Source organism: Ctenopharyngodon idella, chromosome 7, assembly GCF_019924925.1.
Source record: "Ctenopharyngodon idella isolate HZGC_01 chromosome 7, HZGC01, whole genome shotgun sequence".
Classification (NCBI taxonomy): domain Eukaryota; kingdom Metazoa; phylum Chordata; class Actinopteri; order Cypriniformes; family Xenocyprididae; genus Ctenopharyngodon; species Ctenopharyngodon idella.
In genome coordinates, this window is record NC_067226.1 from 40,035,036 (window position 1) to 40,052,277 (window position 17,242).

General features: G+C 41.3%; 1 protein-coding gene across 1 annotated transcript; it reads left to right on the forward strand.

Moving 5' to 3' along the window:
• Positions 1-9,229: 9,229 nt before the first annotated feature.
• Positions 9,230-11,074, forward strand: LOC127515656 (mucin-2-like). Its single transcript, XM_051899537.1, has 2 exons — positions 9,230-10,677; positions 11,054-11,074. Exons 1-2 carry the CDS (start codon positions 9,637-9,639, stop codon positions 11,072-11,074), a joined length of 1,062 nt encoding a protein of 353 aa, XP_051755497.1. The 5' UTR covers positions 9,230-9,636.
• The last annotated feature ends 6,168 nt before the right edge of the window (positions 11,075-17,242 follow it).

Sequence of the window (17,242 nt, forward strand, 5' to 3'; positions counted from 1 at the left end):
GCTTGCTGAAGACACAGAAGCTGGCGTTCTTTGTTCTCAGGAGTGCTTTATAGTTTCCTGGTCCGTGACATCACCCGCTCTGACGTCCCGTCACCCTATTGGTTCGATTTCACAAGTGCTTCAAGACGTAATCATGCAGAGGTGATCCCAATGCGTTTGACGCAGTGTCGATGTTCCCATGAAAGGGAACCTAAAGAATGCATTGCACCTGCTACTCATTAAGTACCCGCGCTGCATGGCACAGCAGCTGCTGCAAATGATTGCATGCCAATGTGCATTGGCTCGTTTTAGTTGCACTCAAAGCAGATTGGCCTCTCTGGCGAGATTCCTATTCGTCTGTCTCTCCAATGTACGTCTCCATTCCCTCCTTCAGGGAACGAGGGTTAAAACAGTTAAAACAGCTCAAACATGCATTTTTTTTTTCTAGGACTAGCTTAAGCCTTGTCTGTGAAACCGGGGGTAAGTGTTTTAATTTGTAATATTTTATTGCAGAGACAACTGCTCCAGGAATGTCTGCCAAATACACTACAGAAACTGTTCCAACAAAGAGTTTATTTTCATTCAGTACATCCCCCACTACTACAAGCATATCTACAACTCCAAAAACAACAACGTCTACTTCTACACCTTCACCAAGTTTGTCAAATAGCACACCTGTACCACCAACAACACCAACAGTTCAGAAATCCTACACTGTTAGAAGCAAATCAACAACTCTGTCAACAAAAGCGGTTACTACAAGTGCTTCAACAGAAGCTTCTCCAGCATCAACAACACTGAAAACAACCATTCTTACTCCTACCCCTGGATGTATTTGTCATTGGTCAGATTGGAACAATTATGGTGCCCCAACAGAAGGTCCTGAAGGTGGTGAAGTCGTACCTATTGAAAGAATAACTGACACCACTCCTGGGATATGCACATCACTGAAGGAACTACAATGCCGTGCAAAACTTTATCCTGGAGTTCCTCTTTCACAGCTTGGCCAGGTTGTGAAATGTAATATGAAAGATGGACTAGTTTGCTTGAACAGACACCAAGGCCTTGCACAGCAATGCTATGACTATGAGATTAGAGCATTCTGTTGTGATGAAAACTGTGGTAACATCACAAATCAGTCCATAAATACACCTGCTACAACAATGTCATCAACAAGCATGCGTCTACCACCAAGTACAAAAACAGCAGCCCAAAGTGTCTCCACCATTAGAAGCATATCAACAGATTCATCAACAAATTCTGCGGGTACACATTCACCAAGTTTTTCAAACAGCATGCCTACACCACCAAGCCATATTTCCTCCACAAGCATGAGCATATCAACAACTACAGCAGCAACTTCCACAATAAATTTGGCTACACCTTCAGTTTCTTCAACAAGCAGGTTTACACCAAAAGTTACTACACCAAAAGTCCATATTTCCTCTACTGGTAAAGGCATACCCACAACCCCAAATATGTCTACACCTTCACCAACGTTTTCAACTGGCTTTACTACACCACTGACTGAAACTTCTGCAGTCCAGAACTCCTCTAATATCACAAGCAAGCCTGCAACTCCAGCAAAACAAACATCTACAACTCCATTAACAACTTATCCAACATCCACAATATTGAAAACAAGCACCCTTACTCTTAGCCCTGGATGTTATTGTCATTGGTCAGATTGGAATGACTTTGGTGGCTCAACAACAGGTCTTGACGGTGGTGAAATAGTACCTATTGAAAGAATAACTGACACCTCTTCTAGCATCTGCTCAGCTCTAAAGGACATACAATGCCGTGCAAAACGTTATCCTGGAGTTCCTCTTACACATCTTGGCCAGGTTGTGAAATGCAACACAAACGATGGATTCGTTTGCCTGAACAAACACCAAGGCCTTGCACAGCAATGTTATGACTATGAGATCAGAGCATTCTGTTGTGATGAAAACTGTGCCAACATCACAACACAGTCCTTAAGGACAGATGCTACAACAATGCCATCAACAAGCATGCTTGTGTCACCAAGTACAACATCAGCAGTCCAAAGTTCCTCCACAGTTACACGTACATCAACAGATTCATTAACAACAATTTCTGCTAGTACATTTTCATCAACATTTTCAAGCAGCATGCCTAAACCACCAACTACGACATCAACAAGCCATATTTCCTCCACAAGCGTAAGCATATCAACAACTACAGCAGCAACTTCCACAATAATTTCCGTCACGCCTTTAGTTTCTTCAACAAGCAGGTTTACCCCAAAAGTTACTACACCAAAAGTCCATAGTTCCTCTACTGGTAAAAGCATACCCTCAACTCGTAAAATGTCTACACCTTTACCAACGTTTTCAACTGGCATGACTACACCACTGACTCAAACTTCTTCAGTCCAGAATTCCTCTAATATTACAAGCATGCCTACAACTCCAACAACACAAACATCTACAACTCCATCAACAACTTCTCCAACATCCACAATATTAAAAACAAGCACCCTTACTATTAGCCCTGGATGTAATTGTCATTGGTCCGATTGGAATGACTTTGGTGGCCCAACAACAGGTCTTGACGGTGGTGAAATAGTACCTATTGAAAGAATAACTGACTCCTCTTCTAGCATCTGCTCAGCTCTAAAGGACATACAATGCCGTGCAAAACGTTATCCTGGAGTTCCTCTTACACAGCTTGGCCAGGTTGTGAAATGCAATACAAACGATGGATTTGTTTGCTTGAACAAACACCAAGGCCTTGCGCAGCAATGTTATGACTATGAGATCAGAGCATTCTGTTGTGATGAAAACTGTGGCAACATCACAACACAGTCCTTAAGGACAGATGCAACAACAATGTCATCAACAAGCATGCTTGTGTCACCAAGTACAACATCAGCAGTCCAAAGTTTCTCCACAGTTACACGTATATCAACAGATTCATTAACAACAATTTCTGCTAGTACACTTTCATCAACATTTTCAAGCAGCATGCCTAAACCACCAACTACAACATCAACAAGCCATATTTCCTCCACAAGCGTAAGCATACCAACAACTACAGCAGCAACTTCCACAATAATTTCCACCACGCCTTTAGTTTCTTCAACAAGCAGGTTTACCCCAAAAGTTACTACACCAAAAGTCCATAGTTCCTCTACTGGTAAAAGTATACCCTCAACTCCAAAAATGTCTACACCTTTACCAACGTTTTCAACTGGCATGACTACACCACTGACTCAAACTTCTTCAGTCCAGAATTCCTCTAATATTACAAGCATGCCTACAACTCCAGCAGCACAAACATCTACAACTCAATTAACAACTTCTCCAACATCCACAATATTGAAAACAAGCACCCTTACTCTTAGCCCTGGATGTAATTGTCATTGGTCAGATTGGAATGACTTTGGCGGTTCAACAACAGGTCTTGACGGTGGTGAAATAGTACCTATTGAAAGAATAACTGACACCTCTTCTAGCATCTGCTCAGCTCTCAAGGACATAGAATGCCGTGCAAAACGTTATCCTGGAGTTCCTCTTACACAGCTTGGCCAGGTTGTGAAATGCAATACAAACGATGGATTGGTTTGCTTGAACAAACACCAAGGCCTTGCACAGCAATGTTATGACTATGAGATCAGAGCATTCTGTTGTGATGAAAACTGTGGCAACATCACAACACAGTCCTTAAGGACAGATGCTACAACAATGTCATCAACAAGCATGCTTGTGTCACCAAGTACAACATCAGCAGTCCAAAGTTCCTCCACAGTTACACATGTATCAACAGATTCATTAACAACAATTTCTGCTAGTACACCTTCATCAACATTTTCAAGCAGCATGTCTAAACCACCAACTACGACATCAACAAGCCATATTTCCTCCACAAGCGTAAGCATATCAACAACTACAGCAGCATCTTCCACAATCATTTCTGCCACGCCTTTAGTTTCTTCAACAAGCAGGTTTACACCAAAAGTTACTACACCAAAAGTCCATAGTTCCTCAACTGGTAAAAGCATACCCACAACTCCAAAAATGTCTACACCTTTACCAACGTTTTCAACTGGCATGACTACACCACTGACTCAAACTTTTTTAGTCCAGAATTCCTCTAATATTACAAGCATGCCTACAGCACACACATCTACAACTCCATCAACAACTACTCCAACATCCACAATTTTAAAAACAATCACCCTTACTATTAGCCCTGGATGTAATTGTCATTGGTCAGATTGGAATGACTTTGGTGGCCCAACAACAGGTCTTGACGGTGGTGAAATAGTACCTATTGAAAGAATAACTGACTCCTCTTCTAACATCTGCTCAGCTCTCAAGGACATAGAATGCCGTGCAAAACGTTATCCTGGAGTTCCTCTTACACAGCTTGGCCAGGTTGTGAAATGCAATACAAACGATGGATTCGTTTGCTTGAACAAACACCAAGGCCTTGCACAGCAATGTTATGACTATGAGATCAGAGCATTCTGTTGTGATGAAAACTGTGGCAACATCACAACACAGTCCTTAAGGACAGATGCGACAACAATGTCATCAACAAGCATGCTTGTGTCACCAAGTACAACATCAGCAGTCCAAAGTTCCTCCACAGTTACACATGTATCAACAGATTCATTAACAACAATTTCTGCTAGTACACCTTCATCAACATTTTCAAGCAGCATGCCTAAACCACCAACTACGACATCAACAAGCCATATTTCCTCCACAAGCGTAAGCATATCAACAACTACAGCAGCATCTTCCACAATAATTTCTGCCACGCCTTTAGTTTCTTCAACAAGCAGGTTTACACCAAAAGTTACTACACCAAAAGTCCATAGTTCCTCAACTGGTAAAAGCATACCCAGAACTCCAAAAATGTCTACACCTTTACCAACGTTTTCAACTGGCATGACTACACCACTGACTCAAACTTTTTTAGTCCAGAATTCCTCTAATATTACAAGCATGCCTACAGCACACACATCTACAACTCCATCAACAACTACTCCAACATCCACAATTTTAAAAACAATCACCCTTACTATTAGCCCTGGATGTAATTGTCATTGGTCAGATTGGAATGACTTTGGTGGCCCAACAACAGGTCTTGACGGTGGTGAAATAGTACCTATTGAAAGAATAACTGACTCCTCTTCTAGCATCTGCTCAGCTCTCAAGGACATAGAATGCCGTGCAAAACGTTATCCTGGAGTTCCTCTTACACAGCTTGGCCAGGTTGTGAAATGCAATACAAACGATGGATTCGTTTGCTTGAACAAACACCAAGGCCTTGCACAGCAATGTTATGACTATGAGATCAGAGCATTCTGTTGTGATGAAAACTGTGGCAACATCACAACACAGTCCTTAAGGACAGATGCGACAACAATGTCATCAACAAGCATGCTTGTGTCACCAAGTACAACATCAGCAGTCCAAAGTTCCTCCACAGTTACACATGTATCAACAGATTCATTAACAACAATTTCTGCTAGTACACCTTCATCAACATTTTCAAGCAGCATGCCTAAACCACCAACTACGACATCAACAAGCCATATTTCCTCCACAAGCGTAAGCATATCAACAACTACAGCAGCATCTTCCACAATAATTTCTGCCACGCCTTTAGTTTCTTCAACAAGCAGGTTTACACCAAAAGTTACTACACCAAAAGTCCATAGTTCCTCAACTGGTAAAAGCATACCCAGAACTCCAAAAATGTCTACACCTTTACCAACGTTTTCAACTGGCATGACTACACCACTGACTCAAACTTTTTTAGTCCAGAATTCCTCTAATATTACAAGCATGCCTACAGCACACACATCTACAACTCCATCAACAACTACTCCAACATCCACAATTTTAAAAACAATCACCCTTACTATTAGCCCTGGATGTAATTGTCATTGGTCAGATTGGAATGACTTTGGTGGCCCAACAACAGGTCTTGACGGTGGTGAAATAGTACCTATTGAAAGAATAACTGACTCCTCTTCTAGCATCTGCTCAGCTCTCAAGGACATAGAATGCCGTGCAAAACGTTATCCTGGAGTTCCTCTTACACAGCTTGGCCAGGTTGTGAAATGCAATACAAACGATGGATTCGTTTGCTTGAACAAACACCAAGGCCTTGCACAGCAATGTTATGACTATGAGATCAGAGCATTCTGTTGTGATGAAAACTGTGGCAACATCACAACACAGTCCTTAAGGACAGATGCGACAACAATGTCATCAACAAGCATGCTTGTGTCACCAAGTACAACATCAGCAGTCCAAAGTTCCTCCACAGTTACACATGTATCAACAGATTCATTAACAACAATTTCTGCTAGTACACCTTCATCAACATTTTCAAGCAGCATGCCTAAACCACCAACTACGACATCAACAAGCCATATTTCCTCCACAAGCGTAAGCATATCAACAACTACAGCAGCATCTTCCACAATAATTTCTGCCACGCCTTTAATTTCTTCAACAAGCAGGTTTACACCAAAAGTTACTACACCAAAAGTCCATAGTTCCTCTACTGGTAAAAGCATACCCTCAACTCCAAAAATGTCTACACCTTTACCAACGTTTTCAACTGGCATGACTACACCACTGACTCAAACTTCTTCAGTCCAGAATTCCTCTAATATTACAAGCATGCCTACAACTCCAACAACACAAACATCTACAACTCCATCAACAACTTCTCCAACATCCACAATTTTAAAAACAAGCACCCTTACTATTAGCCCTGGATGTAATTGTCATTGGTCAGATTGGAATGACTTTGGTGGCCCAACAACAGGTCTTGACGGTGGTGAAATAGTACCTATTGAAAGAATAACTGACTCCTCTTCTAGCATCTGCTCAGCTCTAAAGGACATAGAATGCCGTGCAAAACGTTATCCTGGAGTTCCTCTTACACAGCTTGGCCAGGTTGTGAAATGCAATACAAACGATGGATTCGTTTGCTTGAACAAACACCAAGGCCTTGCACAGCAATGTTATGACTATGAGATCAGAGCATTCTGTTGTGATGAAAACTGTGGCAACATCACAACACAGTCCTTAAGGACAGATGCGACAACAATGTCATCAACAAGCATGCTTGTGTCACCAAGTACAACATCAGCAGTCCAAAGTTCCTCCACAGTTACACATGTATCAACAGATTCATTAACAACAATTTCTGCTAGTACACCTTCATCAACATTTTCAAGCAGCATGCCTAAACCACCAACTACGACATCAACAAGCCATATTTCCTCCACAAGCGTAAGCATATCAACAACTACAGCAGCATCTTCCACAATAATTTCTGCCACGCCTTTAGTTTCTTCAACAAGCAGGTTTACACCAAAAGTTACTACACCAAAAGTCCATAGTTCCTCTACTGGTAAAAGCATACCCTCAACTCCAAAAATGTCTACACCTTTACCAACGTTTTCAACTGGCATGACTACACCACTGACTCAAACTTCTTCAGTCCAGAATTCCTCTAATATTACAAGCATGCCTACAACTCCAACAACACAACATCTACAACTCCATCAACAACTTCTCCAACATCCACAATTTTAAAAACAAGCACCCTTACTATTAGCCCTGGATGTAATTGTCATTGGTCAGATTGGAATGACTTTGGTGGCCCAACAACAGGTCTTGACGGTGGTGAAATAGTACCTATTGAAAGAATAACTGACTCCTCTTCTAGCATCTGCTCAGCTCTCAAGGACATAGAATGCCGTGCAAAACGTTATCCTGGAGTTCCTCTTACACAGCTTGGCCAGGTTGTGAAATGCAATACAAACGATGGATTCGTTTGCTTGAACAAACACCAAGGCCTTGCACAGCAATGTTATGACTATGAGATCAGAGCATTCTGTTGTGATGAAAACTGTGGCAACATCACAACACAGTTCTTAAGGACAGATGCGACAACAATGTCATCAACAAGCATGCTTGTGTCACCAAGTACAACATCAGCAGTCCAAAGTTCCTCCACAGTGACACGTGTATCAACAGATTCATTAACAACAATTTCTGCTAGTACACCTTCATCAACATTTTCAAGCAGCATGCCTAAACCACCAACTACGACATCAACAAGCCATATTTCCTCCACAAGCATAAGCATATCAACAACTACAGCAGCATCTTCCACAATCATTTCTGCCACGCCTTTAGTTTCTTCAACAAGCAGGTTTACACCAAAAGTTACTACACCAAAAGTCCATAGTTCCTCAACTGGTAAAAGCATACCCAGAACTCCAAAAATGTCTACACCTTTACCAACGTTTTCAACTGGCATGACTACACCACTGACTCAAACTTTTTAGTCCAGAATTCCTCTAATATTACAAGCATGCCTACAGCACAAACATCTACAACTCCATCAACAACTACTCCAACATCCACAATATTAAAAACAAGCACCCTTACTCTTAGACCTGGATGTAATTGTCATTGGTCAGATTGGAATGACTTTGGTGGTTCATCAACAGGTCTTGACGGTGGTGAAATAGTACCTATTGAAAGAATAACTGACACCTCTTCTAGCATCTGCTCAGCTCTCAAGGACATAGAATGCCGTGCAAAACGTTATCCTGGAGTTCCTCTTACACAGCTTGGCCAGGTTGTGAAATGCAATACAAACGATGGATTCGTTTGCTTGAACAAACACCAAGGCCTTGCACAGCAATGTTATGACTATGAGATCAGAGCATTCTGTTGTGATGAAAACTGTGGCAACATCACAACACAGTTCTTAAGGACAGATGCGACAACAATGTCATCAACAAGCATGCTTGTGTCACCAAGTACAACATCAGCAGTCCAAAGTTCCTCCACAGTGACACGTGTATCAACAGATTCATTAACAACAATTTCTGCTAGTACACCTTCATCAACATTTTCAAGCAGCATGCCTAAACCACCAACTACGACATCAACAAGCCATATTTCCTCCACAAGCGTAAGCATATCAACAACTACAGCAGCATCTTCCACAATAATTTCTGCCACGCCTTTAATTTCTTCAACAAGCAGGTTTACACCAAAAGTTACTACACCAAAAGTCCATAGTTCCTCAACTGGTAAAAGCATACCCACAACTCCAAAAATGTCTACACCTTTACCAACGTTTTCAACTGGCATGACTACACCACTGACTCAAACTTTTTTAGTCCAGAATTCCTCTAATATTACAAGCATGCCTACAACTCCAACAACACAAACATCTACAACTCCATCAACAACTTCTCCAACATCCACAATATTGAAAACAAGCACCCTTACTCTTAGCCCTGGATGTAATTGTCATTGGTCAGATTGGAATGACTTTGGCGGTTCAACAACAGGTCTTGACGGTGGTGAAATAGTACCTATTGAAAGAATAACTGACACCTCTTCTAGCATCTGCTCAGCTCTCAAGGACATAGAATGCCGTGCAAAACGTTATCCTGGAGTTCCTCTTACACAGCTTGGCCAGGTTGTGAAATGCAATACAAACGATGGATTCGTTTGCTTGAACAAACACCAAGGCCTTGCACAGCAATGTTATGACTATGAGATCAGAGCATTCTGTTGTGATGAAAACTGTGGCAACATCACAACACAGTCCTTAAGGACAGATGCGACAACAATGTCATCAACAAGCATGCTTGTGTCACCAAGTACAACATCAGCAGTCCAAAGTTCCTCCACAGTTACACATGTATCAACAGATTCATTAACAACAATTTCTGCTAGTACACCTTCATCAACATTTTCAAGCAGCATGCCTAAACCACCAACTACGACATCAACAAGCCATATTTCCTCCACAAGCATAAGCATATCAACAACTACAGCAGCAACTTCCACAATAATTTCTGCCATGCCTTTAGTTTCTTCAACAAGCAGGTTTACCCCAAAAGTTACTACACCAAAAGTCCATAGTTCCTCTACTGGTAAAAGCATACCCTCAACTCCAAAAATGTCTACACCTTTACCAACGTTTTCAACTGGCATGACTACACCACTGACTCAAACTTCTTCAGTCCAAAATTCCTCTAATATTACAAGCATGCCTACAACTCCAACAACACAAACATCTACAACTCCATCAACAACTTCTCCAACATCCACAATATTGAAAACAAGCACCCTTACTCTTAGCCCTGGATGTAATTGTCATTGGTCAGATTGGAATGACTTTGGCGGTTCAACAACAGGTCTTGACGGTGGTGAAATAGTACCTATTGAAAGAATAACTGACACCTCTTCTAGCATCTGCTCAGCTCTCAAGGACATAGAATGCCGTGCAAAACGTTATCCTGGAGTTCCTCTTACACAGCTTGGCCAGGTTGTGAAATGCAATACAAACGATGGATTCGTTTGCTTGAACAAACACCAAGGCCTTGCACAGCAATGTTATGACTATGAGATCAGAGCATTCTGTTGTGATGAAAACTGTGGCAACATCACAACACAGTCCTTAAGGACAGATGCGACAACAATGTCATCAACAAGCATGCTTGTGTCACCAAGTACAACATCAGCAGTCCAAAGTTCCTCCACAGTTACACATGTATCAACAGATTCATTAACAACAATTTCTGCTAGTACACCTTCATCAACATTTTCAAGCAGCATGCCTAAACCACCAACTACGACATCAACAAGCCATATTTCCTCCACAAGCGTAAGCATATCAACAACTACAGCAGCATCTTCCACAATAATTTCTGCCACGCCTTTAGTTTCTTCAACAAGCAGGTTTACACCAAAAGTTACTACACCAAAAGTCCATAGTTCCTCAACTGGTAAAAGCATACCCACAACTCCAAAAATGTCTACACCTTTACCAACGTTTTCAACTGGCATGACTACACCACTGACTCAAACTTTTTTAGTCCAGAATTCCTCTAATATTACAAGCATGCCTACAGCACAAACATCTACAACTCCATCAACAACTACTCCAACATCCACAATATTAAAAACAAGCACCCTTACTCTTAGACCTGGATGTAATTGTCATTGGTCAGATTGGAATGACTTTGGTGGTTCATCAACAGGTCTTGACGGTGGTGAAATAGTACCTATTGAAAGAATAACTGACACCTCTTCTAGCATCTGCTCAGCTCTCAAGGACATAGAATGCCGTGCAAAACGTTATCCTGGAGTTCCTCTTACACAGCTTGGCCAGGTTGTGAAATGCAATGTAAACGATGGATTGGTTTGCTTGAACAAACACCAAGGCCTTGCACAGCAATGTTATGACTATGAGATCAGAGCATTCTGTTGTGATGAAAACTGTGGCAACATCACAACACAGTTCTTAAGGACAGATGCGACAACAATGTCATCAACAAGCATGCTTGTGTCACCAAGTACAACATCAGCAGTCCAAAGTTCCTCCACAGTGACACGTGTATCAACAGATTCATTAACAACAATTTCTGCTAGTACACCTTCATCAACATTTTCAAGCAGCATGCCTAAACCACCAACTACGACATCAACAAGCCATATTTCCTCCACAAGCGTAAGCATATCAACAACTACAGCAGCATCTTCCACAATAATTTCTGCCACGCCTTTAATTTCTTCAACAAGCAGGTTTACACCAAAAGTTACTACACCAAAAGTCCATAGTTCCTCTACTGGTAAAAGCATACCCTCAACTCCAAAAATGTCTACACCTTTACCAACGTTTTCAACTGGCATGACTACACCACTGACTCAAACTTCTTCAGTCCAAAATTCCTCTAATATTACAAGCATGCCTACAACTCCAACAACACAAACATCTACAACTCCATCAACAACTTCTCCAACATCCACAATATTAAAAACAAGCACCCTTACTATTAGCCCTGGATGTAATTGTCATTGGTCAGATTGGAATGACTTTGGCGGTTCAACAACAGGTCTTGACGGTGGTGAAATAGTACCTATTGAAAGAATAACTGACACCTCTTCTAGCATCTGCTCAGCTCTCAAGGACATAGAATGCCGTGCAAAACGTTATCCTGGAGTTCCTCTTACACAGCTTGGCCAGGTTGTGAAATGCAATACAAACGATGGATTCGTTTGCTTGAACAAACACCAAGGCCTTGCGCAGCAATGTTATGACTATGAGATCAGAGCATTCTGTTGTGATGAAAACTGTGGCAACATCACAACACAGTCCTTAAGGACAGATGCGACAACAATGTCATCAACAAGCATGCTTGTGTCACCAAGTACAACATCAGCAGTCCAAAGTTCCTCCACAGTTACACATGTATCAACAGATTCATTAACAACAATTTCTGCTAGTACACCTTCATCAACATTTTCAAGCAGCATGCCTAAACCACCAACTACGACATCAACAAGCCATATTTCCTCCACAAGCGTAAGCATACCAACAACTACAGCAGCAACTTCCACAATAATTTCTGCCACGCCTTTAGTTTCTTCAACAAGCAGGTTTACCCCAAAAGTTACTACACCAAAAGTCCATAGTTCCTCTACTGGTAAAAGCATACCCTCAACTCCAAAAATGTCTACACCTTTACCAACGTTTTCAACTGGCATGACTACACCACTGACTCAAACTTCTTCAGTCCAAAATTCCTCTAATATTACAAGCATGCCTACAACTCCAACAACACAAACATCTACAACTCCATCAACAACTTCTCCAACATCCACAATATTGAAAACAAGCACCCTTACTCTTAGCCCTGGATGTAATTGTCATTGGTCAGATTGGAATGACTTTGGCGGTTCAACAACAGGTCTTGACGGTGGTGAAATAGTACCTATTGAAAGAATAACTGACACCTCTTCTAGCATCTGCTCAGCTCTCAAGGACATAGAATGCCGTGCAAAACGTTATCCTGGAGTTCCTCTTACACAGCTTGGCCAGGTTGTGAAATGCAATACAAACGATGGATTCGTTTGCTTGAACAAACACCAAGGCCTTGCACAGCAATGTTATGACTATGAGATCAGAGCATTCTGTTGTGATGAAAACTGTGGCAACATCACAACACAGTTCTTAAGGACAGATGCGACAACAATGTCATCAACAAGCATGCTTGTGTCACCAAGTACAACATCAGCAGTCCAAAGTTCCTCCACAGTGACACGTGTATCAACAGATTCATTAACAACAATTTCTGCTAGTACACCTTCATCAACATTTTCAAGCAGCATGCCTAAACCACCAACTACGACATCAACAAGCCATATTTCCTCCACAAGCGTAAGCATATCAACAACTATAGCAGCATCTTCCACAATAATTTCTGCCACGCCTTTAATTTCTTCAACAAGCAGGTTTACACCAAAAGTTACTACACCAAAAGTCCATAGTTCCTCAACTGGTAAAAGCATACCCACAACTCCAAAAATGTCTACACCTTTACCAACGTTTTCAACTGGCATGACTACACCACTGACTCAAACTTTTTTAGTCCAGAATTCCTCTAATATTACAAGCATGCCTACAACTCCAACAACAACATCTACAACTCCATCAACAACTACTCCAACATCCACAATATTAAAAACAAGCACCCTTACTCTTAGACCTGGATGTAATTGTCATTGGTCAGATTGGAATGACTTTGGTGGTTCATCAACAGGTCTTGACGGTGGTGAAATAGTACCTATTGAAAGAATAACTGACACCTCTTCTAGCATCTGCTCAGCTCTCAAGGACATAGAATGCCGTGCAAAACGTTATCCTGGAGTTCCTCTTACACAGCTTGGCCAGGTTGTGAAATGCAATGTAAACGATGGATTGGTTTGCTTGAACAAACACCAAGGCCTTGCACAGCAATGTTATGACTATGAGATCAGAGCATTCTGTTGTGATGAAAACTGTGGCAACATCACAACACAGTTCTTAAGGACAGATGCGACAACAATGTCATCAACAAGCATGCTTGTGTCACCAAGTACAACATCAGCAGTCCAAAGTCCCTCCACAGTGACACGTGTATCAACAGATTCATTAACAACAATTTCTGCTAGTCCACCTTCATCAACATTTTCAAGCAGCATGCCTAAACCACCAACTACGACATCAACAAGCCATATTTCCTCCACAAGCATAAGCATATCAACAACTACAGCAGCAACTTCCACAATAATTTCTGCCATGCCTTTAGTTTCTTCAACAAGCAGGTTTACCCCAAAAGTTACTACACCAAAAGTCCATAGTTCCTCTACTGGTAAAAGCATACCCTCAACTCCAAAAATGTCTACACCTTTACCAACGTTTTCAACTGGCATGACTACACCACTGACTCAAACTTTTTTAGTCCAGAATTCCTCTAATATTACAAGCATGCCTACAGCACAAACATCTACAACTCCATCAACAACTACTCCAACATCCACAATATTAAAAACAAGCACCCTTACTATTAGCCCTGGATGTAATTGTCATTGGTCCGATTGGAATGACTTTGGTGGCACAACAACAGGTCTTGACGGTGGTGAAATAGTACCTATTGAAAGAATAACTGACTCCTCTTCTAGCATCTGCTCAGCTCTAAAGGACATAGAATGCCGTGCAAAACGTTATCCTGGAGTTCCTCTCACACAGCTTGGCCAGGTTGTGAAATGCAATACAAACGATGGATTTGTTTGCTTGAACAAACACCAAGGCCTTGCGCAGCAATGTTATGACTATGAGATCAGAGCATTCTGTTGTGATGAAAACTGTGGCAACATCACAACACAGTCCTTAAGGACAGATGCGACAACAATGTCATCAACAAGCATGCTTGTGTCACCAAGTACAACATCAGCAGTCCAAAGTTCCTCCACAGTTACACATATATCAACAGATTCATTAACAACAATTTCTACTAGTACACTTTCATCAACATTTTCAAGCAGCATGCCTAAACCACCAACTACGACATCAACAAGCCATACTTCCTCCACAAGCGTAAGCATATCAACAACTACAGCAGCAACTTCCACAATAATTTCTGCCACACCTTTAGTTTCTTCAACAAGTAGGTTTACACCAAAAGTTACTACACCAAAAGTCCATATTTCCTCTACTGATAAAAGCATACCCACAACCCCAAAAATGTCTACACCTTTACCAACGTTTTTAATTGGCTTTACTACACCACTGACTCAAACTTCTGCAGTCCAGAACTCCTCTAATATTACAAGCATGCCTGCAACTCCAGCAACACAAACACCTACAACTCCATTAACAACTACTCCAACATCCACAATATTAAAAACAAGCACCCTTACTCTTAGCCCTGGATGTAATTGTCATTGGTCAGATTGGAATGACTTTGGTGGTTCAACAACAGGTCTTGACGGTGGTGAAATAGTACCTATTGAAAGAATAACTGACTCCTGTTCTAGCATCTGCTCAGCTCTCAAGGACATAGAATGCCGTGCAAAACGTTATCCTGGAGTTCCTTTTACACAGCTTGGCCAGGTTGTGAAATGCAATACAAACGATGGATTCGTTTGCTTGAACAAACACCAAGGCCTTGCACAGCAATGTTATGACTATGAGATCAGAGCATTCTGTTGTGATGAAAACTGTGGCAACATCACAACAAAGTCCTTAAGGACAGATGCGACAACAATGTCATCAACAAGTATGCTTGTGTCACCAAGTACAACATCAGCAGTCCAAAGTTCCTCCACTGTTACAAGCATATTCAAAGATCCATCAACAACAATTTCTGCTGGTACACCTTCACCAACTTTATCAACTAGTATGCCTACACCACCAACAAAGACACCAACAAATATCTTTTTCTCAAACGTTACAAACATATCAACAACTACAGCAACAATGTCCACAATATTTTCTGTTATACCTTCAGTTTCTTCAACAAACAAACTAACACAACGAGTTACAACATCAACAGTCCAAAGTTCCCCTACTGGTAAAAGCATAACCACAACTCCAACAGCAATGTCTACTGTTACACCTTTACAATCATTTTCACCTGGCATAATGACTACACCACCGAAAACAACATTACCAAGCATTATTTCCTACACAAGTAAAAGCTTATCAACATCTACAACAACAACTTCAACAACGTTTTCTGCTATACCTTCAGTTTCTGCAACAAATAGGTTTACACAGCAAGTTACAACACCAACAGTCAAGAGTTCCCCCACTGGTAAAAGCATATCCACAACTCCAACAGCAATCTCTACTGGCACACCTTTCCAATTTTTTTCAACTGGCAGGACTACACGATCGCCTAAAACATCAACAGTCCAGAATTCCTCCAATACTACAAGCATGACAACACAATCCTTATCTACAGCAGCCACAAGAATGTCATCAACAAGCATGAATATACCACCAACTACAACGTCAACAGTGCATAGTTCCCCCGCGGTTACAAGGATATCTACAAATCCATCAACAACAATCTTTGCTGGTACACCGTTACCAACTTTTTCAACCAACACACTTACACAACCAACTATGACATCATTAAGCCTAATTTCCTCCACAAATACAAGCATATCAACAACTACAGCAACAACTTCAAAAATATTTTCTGCTACACCTTCCATTTCTTCAACAAACAGGTTTACACAACAAGCAACAACAATAAGAGTTCAGAGTTCCCCCACTGGTAAAAGTATACCCACAGCTCCGGCAACATTGTCTACAGGTACACCTTCAACAGCGTTTTCATCTGGCATGACTACACCACGCCTGGACACATCTTCAGTCCAGAATTCCTCTAATATTACAAGTGTACCTACAACTCCAACAACACAAACATCTACAACTCCATTAACAACTTCTCCAACATCCACAATATTGAAAACAAGCACTCTTATTCTTAGCCCTGGATGTAATTGTCATTGGTCAGACTGGAATGACTTTGGTGGCCCAACAACAGATCTTGATGGTGGTGAAATAGTATCTATTGAAAGAATAACGGACACCTCTGCTACCAACTGCTCAGCACTGAAGGAAGTACAATGCCGTGCAAAACGTTATCCTGGAGTTCCTCTTTCACAGCTTGGCCAGGTTGTGAAATGCAATACCAAAGATGGACTAGTTTGCTTGAACAAACACCAAGGCCTTGCACAGCAATGCTATGACTATGAGATTAGAGCGTTGTGTTGTGATCAAAACTGTGGCAACATCACAACACAATCCTTAACTACAACTACTACAACAGTATTATCAACAAGCATGCATATACCACCAAGTACAACATTAATGGGCCAAAGTTTCTCATCTGTTA

Excerpts from the sequence above, each read along its gene's own strand:
- LOC127515656 (XM_051899537.1), top strand. The coding sequence starts at position 9,637 with ATGTCATCAACAAGCATGCTTGTGTCACCAAGTACAACATCAGCAGTC. Across the intron at positions 10,678-11,053 it reads GCCATATTTCCTCCACAAGC|GTCTTGACGGTGGTGAAATA; the intron begins GTAAGCATATCA and ends GTTCATCAACAG.